The sequence below is a fragment of the Fringilla coelebs genome (assembly GCF_963513975.1).
Source record: "Fringilla coelebs genome assembly, chromosome: 35".
In the NCBI taxonomy this organism is placed as follows: domain Eukaryota; kingdom Metazoa; phylum Chordata; class Aves; order Passeriformes; family Fringillidae; genus Fringilla; species Fringilla coelebs.
The window spans coordinates 309,302-330,654 of NC_140061.1; the positions used below are offsets into that span (position 1 = coordinate 309,302).

The 21,353-nt window shown below is 52.7% G+C and overlaps 1 protein-coding gene across 8 annotated transcripts in view; it reads right to left on the reverse strand.

Annotated features, from left to right (window-relative positions):
- Positions 1–21,353, reverse strand: part of LOC311164721 (E3 ubiquitin-protein ligase BRE1B-like) — a 65,438-nt gene that overhangs the window by 26,592 nt on the left and 17,493 nt on the right. For 7 of the 8 annotated variants that reach the window (XR_014616880.1, XR_014616881.1, XR_014616882.1 and 4 more), the window contains exons 8-13: positions 18,727–18,801; positions 17,021–17,140; positions 10,725–10,904; positions 5,955–6,090; positions 3,411–3,532; positions 154–650 (exon numbers count right to left, since the gene is read on the reverse strand). Coding sequence is in view for 4 of the 8 variants with exons in the window: in XM_084224286.1 (XP_084080412.1) it covers positions 154–650; positions 3,411–3,532; positions 5,955–6,090; positions 10,725–10,904; positions 17,021–17,140; positions 18,727–18,801 (1,130 nt within the window). In the remaining 4 variants the exon portion in view is untranslated. Of the gene's footprint in view, positions 1–153; positions 651–3,410; positions 3,533–5,954; positions 6,091–10,724; positions 10,905–13,024; positions 13,088–17,020; positions 17,141–18,726; positions 18,802–21,353 lie in introns of all 8 variants that reach the window. The other variant, XM_084224287.1, reaches the window with a different exon arrangement.

Below are 21,353 nucleotides of genomic sequence, written 5' to 3' on the forward strand. Positions count from 1 at the left end.
TAACACCCCCCAAACCCCTCCCAACTCCCCCCAAACCCCCCTAAAATCCCCCCCAAAATCCCCCCACCCCCCAATTTCCCCTTTAGCCCCGCCCTCGCCCCAAACCACACTTCTCATTAGCATCTCATTAGCATAGCCCCGCCCCCAACTCACTTTAGCTCCGCCCTCAGCTGCTTCAGCACTTCCGAGTCTTTTTTCTTCCCCTCCTCGGCTCCGCCCTTCGGCCGTTCCCGCCCCTCCCCCCTGGCCCCGCCCCCAACCCCGCGTTCAGGGCGGGGCCTGGGAGGGGGCGGAGCCGGAGGGCGAGGAGGAGGCGGGGCTTGCGGAGCAGCCTGGGAGGGGGCGGGGTTTGGAGTGGGGGCGGGGCCTGGGGCTTCTTCCTCTTCCTCTTTTGGAGGGGGCGGGGCGGATTTAGGGGGTGGGTCTTGGGAAGGGGCGGGGCCAGCGGAGGCCACGCCCTCTTTGTCATCGGAAGGGGGAGGGGCAGGGGTGGGGGGAGGGGTTTCTTCAGGGGGAGGGGCGGAGCTTGAGGAAGGGGCGGGGCCTGAGGTGGAGGAGGAGGAGCTTGAGGAGGAGGAGGAGGAGGGGGGAGGGGGTGGGGGAGGGGCGGGGCTGGGTGGGGGAGGGGCGCCGCTGGCCTGAAGGCGGAGCTGGAAAAGAAAAGGGGGAGGAGTCAAAGGACACGCCCATTTAAAGGGGCTGCAGCCATTTAAGCCACGCCCATTTAAGCCCCACCCACTGGCTTAAAGAGGCCACACCCACTTTAGTTCAGTCTTTGCTCTTAAAGGGACCACGTCACTTTTTTAGGGAAGCCACGCCCCTTTATGGCCACACCCACGCGCTCTTAAAGGGGTAGCGGCCCATTTTTTGTCATGCCACGCCCCTTTAAATGGCCACACCCATCTCTTAAAGGAACCATACAGAATTTCTTTAAACCATACCCCCTATAAAAGAACCACGCCCACTCTTAAAGGAACAACACCTGCTCTTAAAGAGACCACACCCCTTTCTGAAATAAACCACGCCCCATCCTACAGGGTTCACGCCCATCTTAAAGGGGCCACAGCGTCTTTTAAAGTGACCATGCCCACTCTTAAAGTGACCACGCCCACTCTTAAAGGGATCGCAGTATTCTTAAAGAGACCACGCCCACTCCTAAAGTGACCACACCCTGTCTTAAAGAGACCACACCCACTCTTAAAGGGACCACGCCCACTCCTAAAAGGACCACACCTGCTCTTAAAGGGACCACACCCACATCCTAAAGAACCCCACCCACACTTAAGGAGAACACGTCCCCAAAAGCCACACCCCCTGGGGATTTTGAGGCCACGCCCCCTCAGGTGAGGCCCCGCCCACCTTGTTGATCTCAGCCTGCACCTCATGCAGCCTGACCTGCTTCTTTAAGCCACACCCCCTCTTAAAGGAACCACTCCCCTCTTAAAGGAATCACACCCCACTTAAAACAACCACACCCCTTAAAGCCACACCCCCTGGGGTTTTTTGGCCCCGCCCACCCAGGTGAGGCCCCGCCCACTCACCTTGTTGATCTCGGCCTGCACCTCGCACAGTTTGCCCTTATTTAGCCACATCCCCTCTTAAAGGAACCACACCCCTCTTAAAGGGACCACACCCCTCTTAAAGGAATCCCACCCTTTTAGGCCACACCCCAGGGGTTTGTTGGGCCACGCCCACCCAGGTGAGGCCCCGCCCACTCACCTTGTTGATCTCGGCCTGCACCTCGCGCAGTTTGCGCTTATTTAGCCACACCTCCTCTTAAAGCAACCACACCCCTCTTAAAGGAATCCCACTCATTCAGGCCACACCCCTTGTGGTTTTTTGGCCCCGCCCACCCAGCTGAGGCCCCGCCCACTCCTTGTTTATCTCGGCCTACACCTTGTGGTTTGTGCTGGTTCTTTAAGCCACACCTCCTCTTAAAGGAACCACACCTCTCTTAAAGGAATCACACCCGTCTTAAAGGAACCACACCCCTCTTAAAGGAACCACACCCTTTAAAGCCACACCCCAGGGTTTTTTTGCCCCGCCTACCCAGGTGAGGCCCCGCCCACTCACCTTGTTGATCTCGGCCTGCACCTCGCTCAGTTTGCCCTTATTTAGCCACACCCCCTCTTAAGGGAACCACACCTCTCTTAAAGGAACCACACCCTTTAGGGCCACATCCCCCGGGTTTTTGAGGCCCCGCCTACCCAGGTGAGGCTCCGCCCACCTTGTTGATCTCGGCCTGCACCTCGCGTAGTTTGTGTTGGTTCTATAAGCCACACCTCCTCTTAAAGGAACCACACTCCTCTTAAAGGAGCCGCACCCCACTTAAACGAATCCCGCCCATTTAGGCCTCACCCCCTGGGGGTTTCTGGCCCCGCCCACCCAGGTGAGGCCCCGCCCACCTGCTCACCTTATTAATCTCGGCCTGCACCTCGCGCAGTTTGTGCTTATTTAGACACACGCCCTCTTAAAGGAACCACGCCTCTCTTAAAGGAACCACACCCTTTAAAGCCACACCCACAGGGGTTTTTAGCCCTGCCCCCTCAGGTGAGGCCCCGCCCACTCACCTTGTTGATCTCCGCCTGCACCTTGCGGTTTGTGCTGGTTCTTTAAGCCACACCCCCTCTTAAAGGAACCACACCTCTCTTAAAGGGATCAAACCCTTTAAAGCCACACCCCCTGGGTTTTTTCCGGCCACGCCCACCCAGGTGAGGCCCCGCCCACTCACCTTGTTGATCTCAGCCTGTACCTTGCGATTTGTGCTGGTTCTTTAAGCCACACCCCCTCTTAAAGAAACCACACCCCACTTAAAGGAATGCCACCCATTTAGGCCACACCCCCCGGGTTTTTGAGGCCACGCCCACCCAGGTGAGGCCCCGCCCACCTTGTTGATCTCGGCCTGCACCTCGTGCAGTTTGACCTGGTTCTATAAGCCACACCCCCTCTTAAAGGAACCACACTTCTCTTAAAGGAACCGCACCCCTCTTAAAGGAACCACACCCCTTAAAGCCACACCCCCTGGGGCTTTTGAGGCCACGCCCACCCAGGTGAGGCCCTGCCCACTCACCTTGTTGATCTCGGCCTGCACCTCGCGCAGTTTGCACTTATTTAGCCACACCCACTCTTAAAGGAACCACACCTCTCTTAAAGGAGCCGCACCCCACATAAAGGAATCCCACCCATTTAGGCCACACACCCCGGGTTTGAGGCCCCGCCCACCCAGGTGAGGCCCCGCCCACCTGCCCACCTTGTTGATCTCGGCCTGCACCTCACGCAGCTTGTCTTATTTAGCCACATCCCCTCTTAAAGGAACCATGCCTCTCTTAAAGCAATCCCACTCATTCAGGCCACACCCCCTGGGGTTTCTGGCCCCGCCCACCCAGGTGAGGCCCCGCCCACCTGCCCACCTTGTTGATCTCGGCCTGCACCTCGCGCAGTTTGCGCTTGTAGCGCTGCACGTCGCCCTTGAGCTGATGGTTGTGGTTCTGCAGGGAACTGATCAGGTGACGCATCTCACGGTTAATGGGGCCTGGACAGGTGAGAGACAGGTGAGAGACAGGTGAGACAGGTGAGAGGCAGGTGAGACAGGGGAGAGACAGGTGAGAGACAGGTGAGACAGGTGAGAGACAGGTGAGAGACAGGTGAGAGATAGGTGAAAGAGATGAGAGACAGGTGAGACAGGTGAGAGACAGGTGAGAGACAGGTGAGAGAGGTGAGAGACAGGTGAGAGACAGGTGAGACAGGTGAGAGACAGGTGAGAGACAGGTGAGAGACAGGGGAGAGACAGGTGAGAGACAGGTGAGAGACAGGTGAGACAGGTGAGAGACAGGTGAGACAGGTGAGAGACAGGGGAGAGACAGGTGAGAGACAGGTGAGAGACAGGTGAGACAGGTGAGAGACAGGTGAGACAGGTGAGAGACAGGGGAGAGACAGGTGAGAGACAGGTGAGAGACAGGTGAGAGACAGGTGAGAGACAGGTGAGACAGGTGAGAGACAGGTGAGAGACAGGTGAGAGACAGGTGAGAGACAGGGGAGAGACAGGGGAGAGACAGGTGAGAGACAGGTGAGACAGGTGAGAGACAGGTGAGAGACAGGTGAGAGACAGGTGAGACAGGTGAGAGACAGGGGAGAGACAGGTGAGAGACAGGTGAGAGACAGGTGAAAGACAGGTGAGACAGGTGAGAGACAGGTGATAGACAGGTGAAAAAGGTGAGAGACATGTGAGAGACAGGTCAGACAGGTGAGAGACAGGTGAGAGACAGGTGAGAGACGGGAGACACAGGTGAGAAACAGGTGAGAAACAGGTGAGACAGGTGAGAGACAAGTGAGACAGGGGAGACAGGTGAGAGACAGGTGGGACAGGTGAGACAAGTGAGAGACAAGTGAGACAGGTGGAACAGGTGAGAGACAGGTAAGAGACAGGTGAGACAAGTGAGGGACAGGTGAGGTGGCACGCGGTGCCCGCCCGCCCGCAGGCGGCGCAGCAGCACGTCCAGGGCCTGCAGCTTACCTGGGGACAGGTGAGAGACAGGTGAGGGACAGGTGAGAGACAGATGAGAGACAGGTGAGAGACAGGTGAGAGACAGGTGAGAGGTGGGACAGGTGACAGACAGGTAAGAGAGATGAGAGACAGGTGAGACAGGTGAGAGACAGGTGAGAGACAAGTGAGACAAGTGAGAGAGAGAGCAGAAACAGACGAGAGACAGGTGAGAGACAGGTGAAACAGGTGAGACAGGTGAGAGACAAGCGACACCTGAGGGACACTCAAGTGCCACCCTCAGAGCTAAGCCACCTGAGCCAGGTGAGAGCTCACAGGTGAGATGGTTCCGGCCAGACACTCCAAGGTGTGCCCAAGTGTATTTTTAACCCCCCCATCTGCCCCCAGGTGTGCCCAGGTGTGTTTTTACCCCCCCAAGATGTACCCAGGTGTGCCCAGGTGTGTTTTTACTCCTCCAGGTGTGCCCAGGTGTGTCTCCCCCGCCCCCAGCTGTGCCAGCCATGCCCCCAGGTGTGCCCAGGTGCCCCCAGCTGTATCCACGTGTGCCCAGGTGTCTTTTTACCCTCCCAGATACCCTCAGATGTGTTTTTACCCAACCCAGCTGTGCCCAGGTACCCCCAGGTGTGCCCAGGTGTATCTCAGGTGTGCCCAGGTGGATCCCAGGTGCCCCCAGCTGTGCCCAGCTGTCCCCAAGTGTGCCCAGGTGTGTTTTTACCCCCCCAGCTGTTCCCAGGTGCCCCCAGGTGTGCCCAAGTGTATCCCAGGTGTGCCCAGGTGTGCCCAGCTGTGCCCAGGTGTATCCCAGCTGCCCCCAGCTGTGCCCAGGTGTGCCCAGCCCCCCCCAGGTGTGCCCAGGTGCCCCCAGGTGTGCCCAGGTGTATCTCAGGTGTTCCCAGGTGCCCCCAGGTGTGCCCAGCTGCCCCCAGGCGTATCTCAGCTGTGCCCAGGTGCCCCCAGGTGTGCCCAGGTGTGCCCCCAGCTGTCCCCAGATGTATCTCAGGTGCCCCCAGGTGTGCCCTGGTGTATCTCAGGTGTGCCCAGGTGCCCCCAGGTGTGCCCAGGTGCCCCCAGCTGTGCCCAGGTGCCCCCAGGTGTGCCCAGCTGCCCCCAGGTGTGCCCAGGTGTGCCCAGGTGTGCCCAGGTGTGCCCCAGGCCCCCCCCAGGCGTATCTCAGCTGTGCCCAGGTGCCCCCAGGTGTGCCCAGGTGTGCCCCAGGCCCCCCCAGGTGCCCCCAGGTGTGCCCCAGGCCCCCCCAGGTGTATCTCAGCTGTGCCCAGGTGTGCCCAGGTGCCCCCAGGTGTGCCCAGGTGCCCCCAGCTGTCCCCAGATGTATCTCAGGTGCCCCCAGGTGTGCCCTGGTGTATCTCAGGTGTGCCCAGGTGCCCTCAGGTGCCCCCAGGTGTGCCCAGGTGTGCCCAGCTGTGCCCAGGTGTGCCCCCCAGCCGTGCCTCACCCGCCTGCTCGTTGGCCGCCAGGTTCTGCTCGAACTCGATGCGCAGCATCTCGTACTCCTTGCGCACCTGGGCCAGCGTGTCCTCCAGCTGGATCACCTCCGTGCGCAGCCGCTTCTGCACCCCCAGCTCGTCGCTCTAGAACGTTCCAGAAACTTCCATTCAGTGTGGGAAAACTTCAAAGAACTTACCAATTTTTAAAAAAATTTTTTTTTTAATTTTTCCAGGTTTTTTAAGGGTTTTTTTTGATTGTAATTTGATTTTTAAATGAATTTTTGGAGTACTTTTATAGTATTTTTTTGCTCTTTTCATGCTTAAAAGTTCTTCAAGTTTTCTGGGATTTGTGTTTTGTATTTTAAGAATTTTTTAGGATTTTTTTGGCAATTTTTGAGGATTTTCTGAGAATTTTTTGAGAATTTTTGAGGATTTTTGGAGAATTTTTTGAAAAATTTTAGAGAGCTTTTTGATAAATTCTAAAGAATTTTTAGAGAAATTTTTGAGATTTTTGTGAAAATTTTTTGAGAATTTTTAGAGAACTTTTGGAGAATACTTTTAAAATTATTTGAGGATTTTAAGCGATTTTTTCAAAATTTTTAAACAATATTTTGAGGATTTTTTGAGAATTTTTAGGAAATTTTTAAAGAATTTTTTGAGAATTTTTGGAGAATTTTTTGAGAATTTTTAAAGAATTTTTTAGAATTTTCTGAGAATTTTTGGAGAATATTTTGAGAATATTTTGAGAATTTTTAAAGAATTTTTTGACATTTTTTAGAGAACTATTTGAGATTTTTTAGAGAATTTTTAGTGAATTTTTTGAGAGTTTTTAGAAAATTTTTATTGAATTTTTGGAGAACTTTTGGAAAATTTTTGGAGAACTTAAAAAAAATTTTAGAGAATTTTTGGAAAATTTTGTGACAATTTTTAAAGAATTTTTAAAGAATTTTCAAGAAATTTTTGGCGATTTTTAACTCTACTTTTTTGGTTTTTAAAATATATTTAAAAAATATTTTTCCTGAATTTTTTCTTAATTTTCTGATATTTTAGAACACTTTTTTTAGAAATTTTCAATAATATTTTTCCAATTTTTTTCACATTTTTTAGGGGGTTTTTTGGGGTCGTCGCTCTCAGCTGCATCCCCTCCGTGCGCAGCCGCTTCTGCACCCCCAGCTCGTCGCTCTAGAACGTTCCAGAAACTTCCATTCAATGTGGGAACACTTCAGAGAATTTATCAAATCTTTCAGAAATTTTTCTGGATTTTTTCCGGTTTTTTAAGGGTTTTTTTTGATTTTTATTTGATTTTTAAATTAATTTTTCGAGTATTTTTATAGTATTTTTTTCCTCTTTTCATGCTTAAAAGTTCTTCAAGTTTTCTTGGATTGGTTTTTTAAATTTTAGAAAAATTTTAGGATTATTTTAGAAAACTTTGTGTGTTTTTTGCGAATTTTTTAAAGATTTTTTGAAAATTTTTAGAGAATTTTCGAAGATTTTTTTGGAGAATTTTTTGAGAATTTTTGGAAAATTTTTTGATTTTTTTTTTTGAGAATTTTTTGAAAATTTTTGGGGAATTTTTGGAGAATTTTTAGAGATTTTTTTGAAAATTTTTAGAGAATTTTAGGAGAATTTTTAGTGATTTTTTTGAGAATTTTGTGAGAATTTTTTGAGAATTTTTTTAGAATTTTGGAGAATTTTTGGAGAATTATTTGAGAATTCTTAGAGAATTTCTTGAGAATTTTTTGAGAATTACTCGAGAATTTTTAGAGATTTTTTAGAGAATAATTTAAAATTTTTTAGGGAATTTTTGTAGAACTTTTAGAGAATTATTTGAGAATTTTTAGAGAATTTTTGAGAATCTTTGGAGAATTTTTAGAGGATTTTTTGAGAATTTTTGGAGAATTTTGTGAGAATTTTTAAAAAATTTTTGGCCATTTTTAAGTTTTCTATTTTGGTTTTTTAAATGTATTTTAAATTTTCTTTTTCTGAATTTTTTTTTAAAAAATTCTGATATTTTGGAGCTTTTTTTTGGGAAATTTTCAAGAATATTTTTCCAATTTTTTTAGCATTTTTTAGGATTTTTTCCAGGGGTCGTTGCTCTCAGCTGGATCACCTCCGTGCGCAGCCGCTTCTGCACCCCCAGCTCGTCGCTCTAGAACGTTCCAGAAACTTCCATTCAATGTGGGAAAACTTCAGAGGTTTTATCGAATTTTTAAAAAATTTTTCTATAATTTTTTCTGGTTTTTTTAGATTTTGATTTTTTATGAATTTTTTAAAGTGTTTTTTTCCAATATTTTTTCTCTTTTCATCTTTAAAATTTCTTTAAGTTTTCTAAGAATTTGTGTTTTATTTTTTGGAATTTTTAAGGATTTTTTTTGAGGATTTTTTGAGAAATTTTTGAGAATTTTTTGAGAATTTTTGGGGGAATTCTTGGAGAATTTTGGGATGATTTTTCATTCATATTTTAATGAATTTTTTTAAGGGTTTTTTTTGCAGCATTTTTTCCCTCAGTTTATTTTAAAACACCTTAAAATCTTCTGAGATTTAAAAAAAAAAATATTTTTAATATTTGGAATTTTTTAGGAATTTTTGGGGATTTTTTTTTAAATTTTTTTTAAATTCTTTTTTAATTTTTTGGGGATTTTTTAATGAATTTTTTTGGTTTTTTGGGCATTTTTTGGATGCTCAAAATGGCCGCCGGCGGCCACCTTGGATGAGGCATGATGGGATTGATGGCACTGGCGGCCATCTTGAATGAGGCATGATGGGATTGATGGCGCCGGCGGCCATCTTGGATGGGGCATGATGGGATTGATGGCACAAGCGGCCATCTTGGATGAGGCATTATGGGATTGATGGCGCTGGCGGCCATCTTGGATGGGGCATGATGGGATTGATGGCACTGGAAGCCATCTTGAATGAGGCATTATGGGATTGATGGCACTGGCGGCCATCTTGGATGAGGCATGATGGGATTGATGGCGCCGGCGGCCATCTTGGATGAGGCATGATGGGATTGATGGTGCCGGTGGCCATCTTGAATGAGGCATTATGGGATGGATGGCACTGGCGGCCATCTTGGATGGGGCATGATGGGATTGATGGCACCGGCGGCCATCTTGGGTGGGGCATGATGGGATTGATGGCTCCGGCGGCCATCTTGGATGAGGCATGATGGGATTGATGGCGCCGGCGGCCATCTTAAATGAGGCATGATGGGATTGATGGCGCTGGCGGCCATCTTGAATGAGGCATGATGGGATTGTAATGGCGGCCATCTTGGATGAGGCATGATGGGATTGATGGCACAGGCGGCCATCTTGGTGAGGCATGATGGGATTGATGGTGCCGGCAGCCATCTTGAATGGGGCATGATGGGATTGATGGCACCGGCGGCCATCTTGGATGGGGCATGATGGGATTGATGGCACCGGCGGCCATCTTGGATGGGGCATGATGGGATTGATGGCACCGGCGGCCATCTTGGATGGGGCATGATGGGATTGATGGTGCCGGCGGCCATCTTGAATGAGGCATGATGGGATTGATGGCACCGGCGGCCATCTTGGATGGGGCATTATGGGATTGATGGTGCCGGTGGCCATCTTGGATGAGGCATGATGGGATTGATGGCGCTGGCGGCCATCTTGGATGAGGCATGATGGGATTGATGGTCCCGGCGGCCATCTTGGATGGGGCATTATGGGATTGATGGCACTGGCGGCCATCTTGGATGAGGCATTATAGGATTGATGGCACCGGCGGCCATCTTGGATGAGGCATTATGGGATGGCACTGGCGGCCATCTTGGATGAGGCATGATGGGATTGATGGCGCTGGTGGCCATCTTGGATGAAGCATGATGGGATTGATGGCACCAGTGGCCATATTAGATGAGGCATTATGGGATTGATGGTGCCGGCGGCCATCTTGGATGAGGCATGATGGGATTGATTATGCCAGCAGCCATCTTGGATGAGGCATGATGGGATTGATGGCACCGGCGGCCATCTTGAATGAGGCATGATGGGATTGATGGCACTGGCGGCCATCTTGGATGAGGCATGATGGGATTGATGGCACTGGCGGCCATCTTGGATGAACCATTATGGGATTGATGGCACTGGCGGCCATCTTGGATGGGGCATGATGGGATTGATGGTCCCGGTGGCCATCTTGGATGAAGTATTATGGGATTGATTATGCCAGCGGCCATCTTGGATGGGGCATTATGGGATTGATGGCACCGGCGGCCATCTTGGATGAGGCATGATGGGATTGATGGCACCGGCGGCCATCTTGGATGGGAATTATTGGGATTTAAAGACCCCAAACCCCTCAAAAATCCAACGGGACCCCCTGGGTGACACTTGGGGACACCTGGGGACACCTGGGCAGGTGAGACCGCACCTCCATGTGCTCGATGTGGCACTGGCGGCCATCTTGGATGGGAATTATTGGGATTGATGGCACCGGCGGCCATCTTAGCTGAGAATTATTGGGATTTAAAGACCCCAAACCTCCCAAAAACCCAACAGAACCCCCTGGGTGACACCTGGGGACACTCTGGGGACACCTGGGCAGGTGAGGCTGCACCTCCCTGTGCTTGATGTGGCACTGGTGGCCATCTTGGATTAACAATTAAGAGATTCATGGCACTGGCGGCCATCTTAGATGGGAATTATTGGGATTTAGAGACCCCAAACCCAACGGGACCCCGTGGGTGACACCTGGGTGACACCTGGGGACACCTGGGGACACCTGATCAGGTGAGATCCCACCTCCATGTGCTCGATGTGGCGCAGGTGGCTGTTCTTGGTGGCCAGCAGCAGCGCCCGCGCCTCGTCCAGCTGCGTCTTCACCTGCAGGCTCTCGTGGTAGAGCAGCGAGAACTGAGACTGCAGCACCTTGTACTCCAGGGCCTCCTTCACCGCCTCCTCGGGCAGAGAGCGCAGTGCCACCTGCATGGGGGACAGCTGAGTGACACCTGAGGGACACCTGCAGCACCTTGTACTCCAGGGCCTCCTTCACCGCCTCCTCGGGCAGGGAGCGCAGTGCCACCTGCATGGGGGACAGCTGAGTGACACCTGAGGGACACCTGCAGCACCTTGTACTCCAGGGCCTCCTTCACCGCCTCCTCGGGCAGCGAGCGCAGCGCCACCTGGGAGGGGGACAGCTGGGTGACACCTGAGGGACCTCAGTGACACCTGAGTGACACCTGAATGACACCTGATTGGCACCAAATACACCTGAGAGACACCTGAGTGACACCTGAGCTATCTGTGATACACTTCAGTAACACCTGAGTGACACCTGAGTGACCTGAGGGACATCTGATACACCTGAGTGACACCTGAGTGACACCTGACACACCTGAGTGACACCTGAGTAACAGCTGACACACCTGAGAGACACCTGAGTGGCACCTGAGTTATCTGTGTTATACCCGAGAGACACCTGAGTGACACCTGAGTGACCTGAGGGACCTCAGTGACACCTGAGTGACACCTGAGTGACACCTGACACACCTGAGTGACACCTGAGTGACACCTGAGTGACCTGAGGGACACCTGAGTGACACCTGAGTGACATCTGAGCTATCCGTGATACACCTGAGTGACACCTGAGTGACACCTAACACACCTGAGTGACCCCTGAGTGACACCTGAGTGACACCTGATACACCTGAGTGACACCTGACACACCTGAGTGACACCTGAGTGACACCTGCAGCACCTTGTACTCCAGGGCCTCCTTCACCGCCTCCTCGGGCAGAGAGCGCAGCGCCACCTGGGAGGGGGACAGCACACCTGAGTGACACCTGAGTGACACCTGAGTGACACCTGAGTGACACCTGAGTGACACCTGAGTGACCTAAGGGACATCCGACACACCTGAGTGACACCTGAGCTATCTATGATACACCTGAGTGACACCTGAGTGACACCTGAGTGAAACCTGATACACCTGAGTGACACCTGAGTGGCACCTGAGTGACACCTGAGTGACACCTGAGTGACACCTGCAGCACCTTGTACTCCAGGGCCTCCTTCACCGCCTCCTCGGGCAGAGAGCGCAGCGCCACCTGGGGGGGGACAGCTGGGTGACACCTGAGTGACACCTGACACACCTGAGTGACACCTGAGTGACACCTGAGTGACACCTGAGTGACACCTGAGTAACACCTGATACACCTGAGTGACACCTGAGTGACACCTGAGGGACACCTGAGAGACACCTGAGTGACACCTAAGTGACACCTGACACACCTGAGCTATCTATGATACACCTGAGTGACACCTGAGTGACACCTGCAGCACCTTGTACTCCAGGGCCTCCTTCACCGCCTCCTCGGGCAGAGAGCGCAGCGCCACCTGCGTGGGGGACAGCTAGGTGACACCTGAGTGACACCTGAGTGACACCTGACACACCTGAGTGACACCTGAGTGACACCTGATACACCTGAGTGACACCTGAGCGACACCTGAGGGACACCTAATACACCTGAGTGACACCTGAGTGACACCTGATACACCTGAGTGACACCTGAATGACCTGAGTGACACCTGAGTGAGCTGTGATACACCTGAGTGACAGCTGGCACACCTGAAGGACACCTGAGTGACCTGAGGGACACCTGACACACCTGAGTGATACGTGATTGACACCTGAGTGAGCTGTGATACACCTCCATGACACCTGAATCACCTGAATGACCTCTGACACACCTGAGTGACACCTGAGTGACACCTGAGTGACCTGAGAAACACCTGAGTGACACCTGAGTGACACCTGAGTGACACCTGCAGCACCTTGTACTCCAGGGCCTCCTTCACCGCCTCCTCGGGCAGAGAGCGCAGCGCCACCTGGGGGGGGACACCTGAGTGACACCTGAGGGACACCTGAGGGACACCTGAGTGACACCTGACCTATCTGTGATACACTTCAGTAATACCTGAGTGACACCTGAGCGACCTGAGGGACACCTGATACACCTGAGTGACACCTGAGTGACACCTGAGTGACACCTGAGTGACCTGAGAAACACCTGAGTGTCACCTGAGTGACACCTGAGTGACACCTGCAGCCCCTTGTACTCCAGGGCCTCCTTCACCGCCTCCTCGGGCAGAGAGCGCAGCGCCACCTGCGTGGGGGACACCTGAGTGACACCTGAGTGACACCTGACACACCTGAGTGACACCTGACACACCTGAGTGACACCTGAGTGACACCTGAGTGACCTGAGGGACACCTGAGTGACACCTGAGTGACATCTGAGCTATCCGTGATACACCTGAGTGACACCTGAGTGACACCTAACACACCTGAGTGACACCTGAGTGACACCTGAGTGACACCTGATACACCTGAGTGACACCTAACACACCTGAGTGACACCTGAGGGACACCTGCAGCACCTTGTACTCCAGGGCCTCCTTCACCGCCTCCTCGGGCAGAGAGCGCAGCGCCACCTGCGTGGGGGACACCTGAGTGACACCTGAGTGACACCTGACACACCTAAGTGACACCTGACCTATCTGTGATACACTTCAGTAACACCTGAGTGACACCTGAGTGACACCTGAGTGACACCTGATACACCTGAGTGACACCTGATACACCTGAGTGACACCTGGGTGACCCTGAGTGACACCTGAGTGACACCTGAGTGACACCTGAGGGACCTGAGTGACACCTGATACAACGGAGTGACACCTGATACACCTGAGTGACACCTGGGTGACCCTGAGTGACACCTGAGTGACACCTGAGTGACACCTGAGGGACACCTGAGTGACACCTGAGTGACACCTGAGGGACACCTGAGCTATCTATGACACACCTGAGTGACCTCTGACACATGTAAGTGACACCTGAATGACAGCTGACACACCTGAGTGACACCTGAGGGACACCTGAGGGACACCTGACACACCTGAGTGACACCTGAGGGACCTGAGTGACACCTGAGTGACACCTGAGTGACACCTGACACACCTGAGTGACACCTGAGTGACACCTGCAGCACCTTGTACTCCAGGGCCTCCTTCACCGCCTCCTCGGGCAGAGAGCGCAGCGCCACCTGGGGGGGGACACCTGAGTGACACCTGAGGGACCTGAGGGACACCTGAGTGACACCTGAGTGACACCTGAGTGACACCTGATACACCAGAGTGACACCTGAGTGACCTAAGGGACATCCGACACACCTGAGTGACACCTGAGCTATCTATGATACACCTGAGTGACACCTGAGTGACACCTGAGTGACACCTGAGTGACACCTGAGTGACACCTGCAGCCCCTTGTACTCCAGGGCCTCCTTCACCGCCTCCTCGGGCAGAGAGCGCAGCGCCACCTGCGTGGGGGACACCTGAGTGACACCTGAGTGACACCTGACACACCTGAGTGACACCTGACACACCTGAGTGACACCTGAGTGACACCTGAGTGACCTGAGGGACACCTGAGTGACACCTGAGTGACATCTGAGCTATCCGTGATACACCTGAGTGACACCTGAGTGACACCTAACACACCTGAGTGACACCTGAGTGACACCTGATACACCTGAGTGACACCTAACACACCTGAGTGACACCTGAGGGACACCTGCAGCACCTTGTACTCCAGGGCCTCCTTCACCGCCTCCTCGGGCAGAGAGCGCAGCGCCACCTGCGTGGGGGACACCTGAGTGACACCTGAGTGACACCTGACACACCTAAGTGACACCTGACCTATCTGTGATACACTTCAGTAACACCTGAGTGACACCTGAGTGACACCTGAGTGACACCTGATACACCTGAGTGACACCTGATACACCTGAGTGACACCTGGGTGACCCTGAGTGACACCTGAGGGACACCTGAGTGACACCTGAGTGACACCTGAGGGACACCTGAGCTATCTATGACACACCTGAGTGACCTCTGACACATGTAAGTGACACCTGAATGACAGCTGACACACCTGAGTGACACCTGAGGGACACCTGACACACCTGAGTGACACCTGAGGGACCTGAGTGACACCTGAGTGACACCTGAGTGACACCTGACACACCTGAGTGACACCTGAGTGACACCTGCAGCCCCTTGTACTCCAGGGCCTCCTTCACCGCCTCCTCGGGCAGCGAGCGCAGCGCCACCTGGGGGGGGACACCTGAGTGACACCTGAGTGACACCTGACACACCTGAGTGACACCTGAGTGACACCTGAGTGACACCTGAGTGACACCTGATACACCAGAGTGACACCTGAGTGACCTAAGGGACATCCGACACACCTGAGTGACACCTGAGCTATCTACGATACACCTGAGTGACACCTGAGTGACATCTGAGTGACACCTGAGTGACCTCAGTGACACCTGAGTGACACCTGAGTGACACCTGAGTGACACCTGACACACCTGAGTGACACCTGACACCTGAGTGACACCTGAGTGACACCTGATACACCTCAGTGACACCTGAGTGACGCCTGATACCTGAGTGACACCTGAGTGACACCTGACACACCTGAGTGACACCTGAGGGACCTGAGTGACACCTGATACACCTGAGTGACACCTGAGGGACATCTGATACACCTGAGTGACAGCTGAGTGACATCTGAGTGACACCTGAGTGACACCTGAGTGACCTCTGACACACCTGAGTGACACCTGAGTGACACCTGAGTGACACCTGAATGACACGACACCTGAGTGACACCTGAGTGACCTCTGACACACCTGACACCTGAGTGACACCTGAGTGACACCTGAGTGACACCTGAGGGACACCTGAGTGACACCTGAGTGACCTCTGACACACCTGACACCTGAGTGACACCTGAGTGACACCTGAGTGACACCTGAGTGACCTGAGGCACACCTGAGGGACACCAGCGCCACCTATATGATACCTGATACATCTGAGTGACACTTGAGTGTCCCCACTGTCCCCAATGTCCCCAACCCCCCGACGTCCCCAATCCCCCAAACGTCCCCAAGTGTCCCCAATGTCACCTTGAGTCTCCAATGTCCCCAATGTCCCCAAGTGTCCCCAAATGTCACCTTGAATGTCTCCTCGTCCCTAACCTACCCAATGTCCCCAATGTCCCCAGTGTCCCCAATGTCCCCAACCCCCCCAATGTCCCCAAGTGTCCCCAGTGTCACCTTGAGTCTCTCCAATGTCCCCAATCCCCCCAATGTCCCCAACGTCCCCAACATCCCCAATGTCCCCAACATCCCCAATGTCCCCAAGTGTCCCCTTGGTGTCACCTTGAGTCTCTCCTGTCCCCTGACGGCCCCAATGTCCCAAATGTCCCCAGTGTCTCCAAATGTCCCCAATGTCCCCAATGTCCCCGTGTTCCCAAGTGTCACCTTGAGCCTCTCCAATGTCCCCAACCCCCCCAATGTCCCCAACCCCCACAATATACCCAAATGTCCCCAATGTCTCCTGGCTGTCCCCAACCCCACCAATGACCCCAATGTCCCCAATCCCCCCAATGTCCCCTCGGTGTCACCTTGAGTCTCTCCTGTCCCCGGACGTCCCCAATGTCCCAAATGTCCCCAATCCCCCCAACCTCCCCAGTGTCCCCAATGTCCCCAATGTCCCCAATCCCCCCAACCTCCCCAGTGTCCCCAATGTCCCCAATGTCCCCATTGTCCCCAATCCCCCCAACCCCCCCAATGTCCCCAAGTGTCCCCAACCCCCCCAATCCCCCCAATATCCCCAAGTGTCCCCTCAGTGTCACCTTGAGTCTCTCCTGTCCCCTGACGGCTCCAATGTCCCCAATGTCCCCAGTGTCCCCAATGTCCCCAACCCCCGCAATGTCCCCAAATGCCCCCAACCCCCCCAATGTCCACAAGTGTCCCCAGTGTCCCCAACATCCCCAAGTGTCCCCACTATCCCCAATGTCCCCAACCCCCCCAATGTCCCCAATGTCCCCAATGTCCCCAACCCCCCCAATGTCCCCAATGTCCCCAATGTCCCCAGTGTCCCCAATGTCCCCAAGTGTCCCCAATGTCCCCAATGTCCCCAACCCCCCCAATGTCCCCAATGTCCCCAAGTGTCCCCACTGTCACCTTGAGTCTCTCCTGTCCCCTCACGGCCGCCTGCAGCTCCTGCTGCAGCTTCTCCAGCTCGGCCATGCGGGAATTGGCCAATTCCTGGTTCCCCTCCAGCTCCGCGTTCAGCATCTCAAACTGAGGGGGAGAAAAACCCAAAAACGCCCAAATTCACCCCAAAATTCCAAAATCCTAAAATTCCACAAAAATTCCCCCAAAATTCACAAAAAATTCCCACCAAAAAATGCCAAAATTTGACCCAAAATCGACCAAAATCCCACCCAAAATCTGGCCCAAAGTCATTTCAAACTCAAGTTTAGCATCTTAAACTGAGGTGAAAAAACCCAAAAATGCCCAAATTCACCCCAAAATTCCAACATCCAAAATTTCCCAAAAATGCCTAAAAAATTCCCACTAAAAAATCCCAAAATTTGACCCAAAATCCACCAAAATTCCACCCAAAATCAGCACCAAGGTCAGGTCAAATGCAAGTTCAGCATCTCAAACTGAGGGGGAAAAAACCCCAAAAATGCCCAAATTCACCCCAAAATTCCAAAATCCAAAATTTCCCCAAAAATACCAAAATATTCACGAAAAAATCCCATCAAAAAACACCAAAATTTGACTCAAATCCTTCAAAATTCCAACCAAAATTTGTTCCAAATTCAGGATCTCAAACTGGGCACAAAAACCCCAAAATGCCCAAATTCACCCCAAAATTCCAAAATCCTAAAATTCCACAAAAATTCTCAAAATATTCCAAAAAAATTTCCACCAAAAAACCCCAAAATTTGACCCAAAATCCACCAAAATCCCACCCAAAATCAGCACCAAGTTCAGTTCGAGTTCAGCGTCTCAAACTGAAGGGAAAAAAACCCAAAAATGCCCAAATTCACCCCAAAATTCAAAAATCCAAAATTTCCCAAAAATTCCAAAAAATTCCCAAAAAATAAAAAAAAAATTCCCACTAAAAAACCCCAAAATTTGACACAAATCCATCAAAATTCCACTCAAAATCTGGCCCAAAGTCATTTCAAACTCAAGTTCAGCATCTTAAACTGAAGGGAAAAAACCCAAAAATGCCCAAATTCACCCCAAAATTCCAGTATCCAAAATTTCCCAAAAAATTCCCCAAAAATCCCAAAAAAATTCCCAAAAAATTCCCACCAAAAACACCAAAATTTGACCCAAAATCCACCAAAATCCCACCCAAAATCTGGCCCAAAGTCATTTCAAACTCAAGTTCAGCATCTCAAACTGAGGGGAAAAAACCCCAAAAATGCCCAAATTCACCCCAAAATTCCAAAATCCCAAATTTCCCAAAAATTACTAAAAAATTCACAAAAAATGCAAAAAAAATTCCCACTAAAAAATCCGAAAATTTGACCCAAATCCATCAAAATCCCACCCAAAATCTGACCCCAAATCCTCCCCCAAATCCCCAAATCCTCCCCAAAATTCCCAATTTTCTCCAAAAATTCACCCCAAAGTTTCCAAATTTTCTCCAAAATTTCCCAATTTCCCCCAGAAATTCTCCCAAAACCCCCCAAAATTCTCTTTAAAAACCCCAAAATCCCCAAATTTCCCCCCAAAATCCCCAAATTTTTTCCCAAAATCCCCAAATTCCCCCCCAAAATCCCCAAATTTTCCCCCAAATCCCCGGATCTGGCCCCGGTTCCGGAATGTTCCGGAAATCCCCGGAACTCCGCCCGTTTTTCCGGTACCTTCTGCATGCTCAGGGTGATCTGACCCCCCTGGAAGCCGCCGGAGCTGCCGGAGCCGTACGAGCCCGAGGTCAGCTGGGACAGGTGAGAGAGACAGGTGAGATTGGACAGGTGAGACAGGTGAGACAGGTGAGAGACAGGTGAGAGACAGGTGAGACAGGTGAGACAGGTGAGAGACAGGTGAGAGACAGGTGAGACAGGTGAGGGACAGGTGAGAGACAGGTGAGAGACAGGTGAGAGACAGGTGAGACAGGTGAGAGACAGGTGAGAGACAGGTGAGGGACAGGTGAGAGACAGGTGAGAGACAGGTGAGACAGGTGAGAGACAGGTGAGAGACAGGTGAGAGACAGGTGAGGGACAGGTGAGAGACAGGTGAGACAGGTGAGAGACAGGTGAGACAGGTGAGGGACAGGTGAGACAGGTGAGAGACAGGTGAGACAGGTGGGACAGGTGAGAGACAGGTGAGACAGGTGAGACAGGTGAGGGACAGACAAGTGACGAAGGTGAGACTAGACAGGTGAGACCCCAACAGGTAAGACAGGTGAGGGACAGGTGAGATGCCGCAGGTGAGACCAGACAGATAAGACAGGTGAGACAACAGAGAACAGACATACGAGATTAGACAAGTGAGACATGTGAGACCCCAGAGGCGAGACCTGACAGGTGAGACGTGACAGGTGAGACAAGTGAGATCAGACAGGTAAAACCCCACAGGTGAGACCCCACAGGTGAGACATGGACAGGTGAGAAACAGGTAAGACTCCACAAGTGAAACACGTGAGACCCCACATGTGAGACAGGTGAGACACAGACAAGTGAGACAAAGACAAGTGAGACCTGACAGGTGAGACAGCGATGTGTGAGACAGAGAAGTCCCAGGTACGCCCAGGTGTATACCTGGTGTGCCCAGGTGTGTCCCAGGTGCCCCCAGCTGTACCCGAGGTGCAGCCAGGTGTATCTCAGGTGTATCCCAGGTGTGCCCAGGTGTATTCCAGGTGCCCCCAGGTGTGCCCAGGTGTGCCCAGGTGCCCTCAGGTGTATCCCAGGTGTGCCCCAGGTGTATCCCAAGTGTGCCCAGGTGTGCCCAGCTGTACCCAGGTGTATCCCAGATGTGCCCAGGTGTATCTCAGGTGTGCCCAGGTGCCCTCAAGTGTATCCCAAGTGTATCCCAAGTGTGCCCAGGTGTATCCCAGGTGCGTCCAGATGTACCCACGTGCCCTTCAGGTGTGCCTAGGCATATCTCAGGTGTATCCCAGCTATGCCCAGGTGTACTCCAGGTGTATCCAGGTGTATTCCAAGTGTACCCAGGTGCCCCCAGGTGTACCCCCAGCTGTGCCCAGGTGTGCCCAGGTGCGGTACCTGCTCCAGCACCTCGGCCAGGTGTCTGTCCAGCCGCCCCTGAGCACAGGGGTACCCAGGTGTGCCCCAGGTGTATCTCAGGTGTGCCCAGGTGCCCTCAGGTGTATCCCAGGTGTGCTCAGGTGTCCCCAGGTGTGCCCAGGTGTATCTCAGGTGCCCCCAGGTGTGCCTAGGTGTGCCCAGGTGCCCCCAGCTGTACCCCAGGTGTGCCCAGGTGTATCTCAGGTGCCCCCAGGTGTGCCCAGGTGTATCTCACGTGCCCCCAGATGTATCTCAGCTGTTCCCAGGTGTGCCCAGCTGTACCCCAGGTGTGCCCCAGGTGTATCTAAGGTGTGCCCAGGTGGCCTCAGGGGTATCTCAGGTGTATCCCAAGTGTGCCCAGGTGTCCCCAGGTGTATCTCAGGTGTGCCCAGGTGTATCCCAGGTGCCCCCAGGTGTATCTCAGGTGTATCCCAGGTGTGCCCAGGTGTGCCCCCAGGTTTGCCCAGGTGCGGTACCTGCTGCAGCGCCTCGGCCAGGTGTCTGTCCAGCCGCCCCCGGGCACGGGGAGTACCCAAGTGCCTCCAGGTGTGCCCAGGTGCCCTCAGTTGTATCCCAGATGTGCCCAGGTGTATCTCAGGTGTGCCCAGGTGTATCTGAGGTGTGCCCAGCTGTCCCCAGGTGTATCCCAGGTGTGCCCACATGTGCCCAGGTGTACCCCAGGTGTATCTCAGGTGTATCCCAAGTGTGCCCAGGTGTGTCCCAGGTGCCCCCTAGTGTCACCAGGTGTGCCCAGGTGTACCCAGCTGCACCCCAGGTGCCCCCAGGAGCCTCCAGGTGTACCCCAGGTGTATCTCAGGTGTATCCCAGCTGCCCCCAGGTGCCCCCAGGTGTGCCCCCAGGTGTGCCCAGGTGCGGTACCTGCTCCAGCGCCTCGGCCAGGTGTCTGTCCAGCCGCCCCTGAGCACAGGGGTACCCAGGTGTGCCCCAGGTGTATCTAAGGTGTGCCCAGGTGCCCCCAGGTGTATCCTAAGTGTGCCCCAGGTGTATCCCAGGTGTGCTCAGGTGTGCCCAGCTGTACCCAGGTGTACCCCAGATGTGCCCAGATGTATCCCAGGTGTGCCCAGGTGTGTCCCAGATGGCCCCAGGTGTGCCCAGGTGTATCTCAGGTGTATCCCAGGTGTGTCCAGGTGTATCCCAGGTGTGCCCACGTGTATCCCAGGTGTGCCCACATGTGCCCAGGTGTACCCCAGGTGTATCTCAGGTGTATCCCAAGTGTGCCCAGGTGT